Consider the following 6,314-nt stretch of genomic DNA (forward strand, 5'->3'; position numbering starts at 1 on the left):
TAATCTCTTTACCTGATTTTAACAGTTAACCCGAGTTAACATAGGTCATTATTTTTTATTTTATTTTATTTTCAATACAATTATTTAAAATTGGGTTGATTGAGAATTAAGTTTCATAATTTATTTTTTATTTACTTTCAATGGAGTTATCACAATCTTATAATCTGGGTAATGAGTTAAGCTAACTGATTTTAATTTTTTTTTCTAGTTGATTTTTTTTCATTTTATCCTTAAATATTAGGTTGACTGAGAATTAGACTTCATAATTTATTTTAATATGCATTTTACAAGGGTTTTCTAGTTTTATGACCCGAGTTATGAGTTTGTTTTGTTGATTTATGTGTTTTTTAAAATTGTTTTTAATCTTATCTTTCAACATTGAATTGATTGTGAATTAAGCTCATAATTTATTTTAATGTGCTTTTTATGAGATTATCCCAATCTTATGATCTAGGTCTAGAAGGTTAATCTAGGTTAACTTAGCTTGATTTTTTTTTATTTTTAACTTAAATCTTTTTAGTTGAATATAGTTTTCAACTTTATTTTTCAATATTAGGTAGAATGAGAATTGTGTTTAATATTTTTTTTAATTTATTTTTTATAGAATTATCAGAGTCTTATAACCTAGGTAATAGATTTGACAAGGTAATCTAAGTTGATCCGATTTGATTTAATATGTTGTTATTTCAATACTTAAAAAAAATATCATCTTGATTTTTATTAGTTAAACTCTATTTTTTTCGGTTATCTAAGATATCTTTAAATTCATCAAGTTAGTTAAATTAGACTAAATCAATCCCTATATAACTTAATTTGTTTCTACAAAAAAAATATATTAAAAACGATATTATATCAAAAAACATAATTTCATTTGCCTGAAGCAGGCCACGCTCAATTATCTAGTTGTTGGCTAAGCTGACTATAATACCCCATACAACACTCATCAAAGGAAGCATGACAAACATATGACCATGGAGCCATATGGATTTTGAAAAGGACTATATTGAAATTATTTTTAGATGAAAAGTTTTGCATAAGTTTAATAGAATCATTGGACATCTCGAATTCCTCCATGGCTAGCATAACAACACCCTTGTTATCTACTCTTCCACCGTAGCAATTCCTTCACAATAATTTGCTTACATAAATTAAAAAAAAATATTGGAAGGGGAAAATCTTTTAGAAAAAAATGGCTCCATGTATCTCTTATGCTTTAGATGTTATTTCCATTTTATCCTTACATGTTTAATTTTAATTAACCCATCTTTAAAAAATAATTATAGCGTCTTCAAGCTCTCATTTTATTGTACTTTTATCTTTGAAACTAATAAAAATATATCAAATTACACATGATCAAGTTCATATTTATGTGTTCAAAACATCAACAAGAAACAATAGAGAAAAATAAAAAGATTTGAGATTTTAGTTAAGGTTCCATAAACTTAAATTAAATACACTAATTTATACGATATATATGTGTGTGTTCTTTGAAGGGCTTGTATTTCTCAATTAACACACACACACACACACACACACATATATATATATATATAAACAAGAGAAAAAGATCGTCTAAGAGCCTTCAAAATCCAACTTGGGCTATAATTTGTGTCAATCTAACTATATCTAAAACTAGGCCCATCTTTCGTAACATCGAAAACCAAACACGGCTACCGTTTGCTGAGATGAGCCTGTTTAATGCACAGACAACCACTATTCATTAGGGTTGAGCCTGCGCTTTTCGCTTCGCTTCATCTTATAGTTGGAGCTTGAGTAAGTCCATCTTAGAGTTATCATGGCCACTCAAATCAGTAAGAAACGCAAGGTAAATTCTAACAAGATTTGATTTTCTCCTCTCTAGTGAAACAAAAGAAGAATCTGATGAATTCGTTTTATAGTTTGTTGCGGATGGAGTTTTCTACGCAGAACTGAACGAGGTATTGACTAGAGAATTGGCTGAGGATGGATACTCTGGTGTTGAGGTTAGGGTTACTCCCATGCGCACCGAGATCATCATCAGGGCTACTCGTACCCAAAATGTTCTTGGTAATCTTTTCCTCCTCCTCTTCTTTTTTTTTCCCCTCAATCAAATGAACAATATTTTATTCAGATTCTCTGTTATGTTTGTTTAGGTGAGAAGGGAAGGAGGATCAGGGAGCTCACTTCCGTTGTCCAGAAACGTTTCAAGTTTCCGGAGAATGGTGTCGAGCTCTATGCTGAGAAAGTTAACAACAGGGGTCTCTGTGCCATTGCGCAGGCCGAGTCTCTTCGTTACAAGCTCCTTGGAGGTCTTGCTGTTCGCAGGTATCTTCACTTATCTGGTTATCTATCTACGCGCTGGTTTGCTGTCTACCTGCTTGTTTTGCTTGCATGTGAATTCTCTTGTTCTGTTCACCAAGTCATCTTTACAGCGAGTTGGGTTATTTTAAAATGTCCATCTCGTGTCTGAGGGTGACAATATTTGTTAATGCCATCAATTCCTTATGATCCAAGGATTGCAACTGTTGTTCCTTGCACTGAACTTCTGATGGTAGATGCCACCTTTGTATGACCAATCATTATTGGGTGAGCCTTGCAGATTAGGAAAACAATTTCCTGGCATGTGTACCCTTGTAGCTACACTAGTATCGTTTATATCACGTGCAATATGATCCAGTGCATTGTTATGATGTTTTTTCTCGAGTAATATCTTTTCGGCCTTTTCTTTTTTTTGGAAAAGAATGATTGTCGAGTTCAAGAAAGTGCTTTTTCGTTGTTGATCATTATAGTTCCTAAAAATATTGTGGATTTTGACTTTATTAATGTCATGCTGTGCATGGAGAGCATGAATGTTTCATTATTAGATGCTTTTTCATTACATAAATGGATTGGACGATTGTACTTATCACCACTGTATTATATACATCTTTGGTTATCTTTAACAATGAGGAAACAGTGCTTAGATAAATTTTATGCTAGGAATCTGTCTGGCTTCTTGCTCTGCTATTAAGGGCCTGGAGTTTAGATTTCAGAACATTTTTCTACATCCCTCTTATTTTATTCTCATTAATTGGATGTAAACATTTGTACATGAATGACCTCACACAGTCAGCGGGATTGAAAATTCTGTTATTTTAGTTTGTTATGTTGCTTTTCTTTTGTTTATCATTCTTCTCTGCCCTTGTTGCTATTTGGTGGGTGCTGCACCGTGTGGAACTCTTCATCAATGTTGTTGGATCTGGAATACAGCTTTCTCCTGTTGGTCCCTTCAAGTGCCAATGTGTTTGAATTTAAGGTTTTATATTTTGATGGCTTCATTTGGTTATCAGATTGAGTGATGGACATGAAAATGTTTATTAATCCCCTACTTCTCAAACACTTCTTTATGCTTTGATCCCTTTAAATAGATAAACTGAGTCTGCATGCGTGCATTTTGTTCCCATTGGAAATTGTGTTTGTGGTCAAATTTTTGTTACTTTGACAGGGCTTGTTATGGAGTGTTGAGGTTTGTAATGGAGAGTGGGGCAAAAGGATGTGAGGTATGCTTCAAGAGTTCGGTTTCTTGATTTTTTTGGGCATTGTGGCAGTTATTTGAAATTTTGATTCACTCACATAACGACACAGGTTATTGTGAGTGGAAAGCTTCGGGCACAGCGTGCCAAATCCATGAAATTCAAGGATGGGTACATGATATCCTCTGGCCAACCTGTTAAAGAGTATATTGATTCAGCTGTTAGGCATGTTCTTCTTAGACAGGTCAGTTTCTTGTCTTGTCTTTCTCTTGCAGACTATCACGGTCTACAATTCCAGCAACCATTGTATTTGCCCATTGTTTGCAACCTCAATGGTTGTAGTTGACCATTGTTTGCAACCTTATTCATATTGACTCTTTTTTTGTCTGATTGTTTGTGTTTTCTTTATAACCTTCTCTGGCAACAGGGTGTGCTTGGTATCAAGGTCAAGATCATGCTTGACTGGGATCCGAAGGGCAAGGTTGGTCCAATGACACCATTACCTGATCTGGTCACAATCCATCCTCCCAAGGAAGAAGAAGAGTATGTTCCACCATTGTTGACAACCAATATTGAGATCCCAGTAGCATAAATCACGAGCTTGGTTGTTTTCTAGTATCCAAGAATAGGTTTTTTGTTCCTAAATGTGGGGCGGAGGATAATAGCTCTACTTGTGTATGAAGGAAGAGTTGGTTTTTGCTTTGGTCCAATTGACTTCTCAAATCTGTCTCAAAACGGTACTAATCCAGGATTAGCCCTGGGCCTTTTTGTTTCTATATTGCTTTGCAATCATTTAACCAATGCCTTTATCTCAGTTTTACTCCAGAATGTTCCTTTTTAATCAATGTTTTTTTATTTACGTATTCTTGAAATTCATTTTGATGGAAAATTCTGCTAGGGTAACAAATAGTCTTTGTGGGTTTCTTTATTTTATGTTCATCTTTTCAAACCTTTTAAAAAGGTAGCTCCTGCAATGAAGGGATTTGCCCCGACAGCTGGCGAATGTTTTGGTAAGTTCGATGATCCTCGTGAATGTATTATTATTTGATGATCATATTAGGAGTGAGCATTTTCAGTTTTGTTTGATTTTTGATAAATAAAACCAGCCAAACTGAATTTATATATATTCAGAATTGGACCGAACTAGAAACTTGTTTTTGGTTCAGTTTGGTTTTGTTATGTTTTGACCTTTTGATAGTTATACCCAGATATTCAATTTGTTTGAGCTTTCATAAGTGTTTTATTTTATAGCTAAATTCAAATTTTAGTCTCCAGACATGCGCTGTTTTATTATTCTTCAAGTTACTTCAACTACCATTAGTATACTTTTAGAACTATATAGAATAGAATTTTAAATACATATAGCATCATGGCTTCGATCATTGAAGGTTTCTTTTCTCCCACCTTTTGATTTGATGGCTTGATTTTCTAATCCATTTATTTCTACAGTCTCACCGCCTTGTACAAAAGGGCTGAAGAGCTGCGTTCCTTTAGCAAGCAGCCGAGAACCCACCAGCCTAGACCTGACAAGATGAAAGAAAACCAGCCATTAGCATTCAGCACCCTTTCAGAATACTCTATTCACAATGCTTACAGAATTAAAATTGCGCAATCCAATTGCACAAATGATTGAAAAAAAAGCAACCCATTTTGTTAACCAAATACCAGGCAAAAGCTTTTGATATATGCTGATACAAATCAATAGATTAGAAAACATGCAGCTATATTCAGAGTGTTATAAATGGCCAAGTTATATAATTATTGACAAAGCTACATGTGGGTTCTAGACACCATGACTAGCCCTAAATATGGTGCTAAGAGCTGTTAATTTATGATTGCTGATTAGATCAGTCCTCAAACTTTCTACAAAATGTGCAGGCATGCTGCCATCTGCTACAAGCATATTCATCTCATGCACATGGCAGGGAAATTGAACGTCAAAAGATTACCTACAATGGTGCTTAGAGACCAGGAGCTAGATAAGTCTACAACTGACAGGGCAAACATCACAAACAACAGTGATGAATGCTCGTTGCCTTCCTTTCTTCTGGAGCTACACAAGTCTACCATAGAAATTGCATAAATGAAATAAGAATTACCGATTTAGTAGCAGTGATGAATGCTCGTTGCCTTCCTTCTCTAGAGAGCACTTTCCACACCAACTCGAGAAATCTTTTTGATATTTCTTCATCTTTTTGAAGACCGAACTGTATAGAGACAACACAACAAACTTTGAAGAGATCAAATGCTTGCCAGTACAAGTGAAGTTCAATGTGAGAGGCCTTTACTCCTTCAATCTCATATTTAACTGTAATCAAATTATTTCTTTTCTTGAAGTCATGTGATGTAAGATTTACATGCAAGGAAAGGAAATACCTTCTGCACAACAGGAGTAAATTGATCCTATGACCAGATTGTGGTTCTAGCACCTTCAGCAGACCTTTGCTGGTTAGCTTTCAATAATTTTGGTAACAGCTTCCATAGCCTCGGACGTGTTCTCAAATTTGGAAAAAAGTTTTCAATTTCACTGCCCGGTGTTGGGTATCAAATAACAGTTAACTTCAAGCCCGATAAAGCTAAATACAAGCACTACAAAAGGAATTACTTCCCATAACAGGCATGGCAACCAATTTGAACAGAGCATATTAAAAGAAAGGCTAGGCACTGTATAGGCATGATTTACTGTATATTATAATAGTGGAATTATATTCTTGCCCATTAGAAAAAAAACCATTATAGCTAGCCTGTAGGGGTAGATTAGTATTTTCATAGGGATCCTTTTGTTATTTTTCAATTGTTGAGGGGCATTTTTGTTAATTTATA

General features: G+C 34.5%; 1 protein-coding gene across 1 annotated transcript; it reads left to right on the plus strand.

The window, feature by feature from the left end:
- The first annotated feature begins 1,701 nt into the window (after nucleotides 1-1,701).
- LOC105119618 (40S ribosomal protein S3-3-like) lies at nucleotides 1,702-4,354 on the plus strand. Its single transcript, XM_011017780.1, has 6 exons — nucleotides 1,702-1,825; nucleotides 1,899-2,046; nucleotides 2,133-2,304; nucleotides 3,464-3,518; nucleotides 3,604-3,735; nucleotides 3,919-4,354. Exons 1-6 carry the CDS (start codon nucleotides 1,796-1,798, stop codon nucleotides 4,081-4,083), a joined length of 702 nt encoding a protein of 233 aa, XP_011016082.1. The 5' UTR covers nucleotides 1,702-1,795; the 3' UTR covers nucleotides 4,084-4,354.
- Nucleotides 4,355-6,314: the final 1,960 nt, after the last annotated feature.

Source organism: Populus euphratica, unplaced genomic scaffold (genome assembly GCF_000495115.2).
Source record: "Populus euphratica unplaced genomic scaffold, PopEup_1.0 scaffold3224.1, whole genome shotgun sequence".
Classification (NCBI taxonomy): domain Eukaryota; kingdom Viridiplantae; phylum Streptophyta; class Magnoliopsida; order Malpighiales; family Salicaceae; genus Populus; species Populus euphratica.

Bases quoted from the DNA above. Each gene is read 5' to 3' on its own strand.
- LOC105119618 (XM_011017780.1), top strand. From the start codon at position 1,796: ATGGCCACTCAAATCAGTAAGAAACGCAAG. The intron at 1,826-1,898 runs GTAAATTCTAAC...TTCGTTTTATAG, and splicing joins AAATCAGTAAGAAACGCAAG to TTTGTTGCGGATGGAGTTTT. The intron at 3,736-3,918 runs GTCAGTTTCTTG...CTCTGGCAACAG, and splicing joins GGCATGTTCTTCTTAGACAG to GGTGTGCTTGGTATCAAGGT.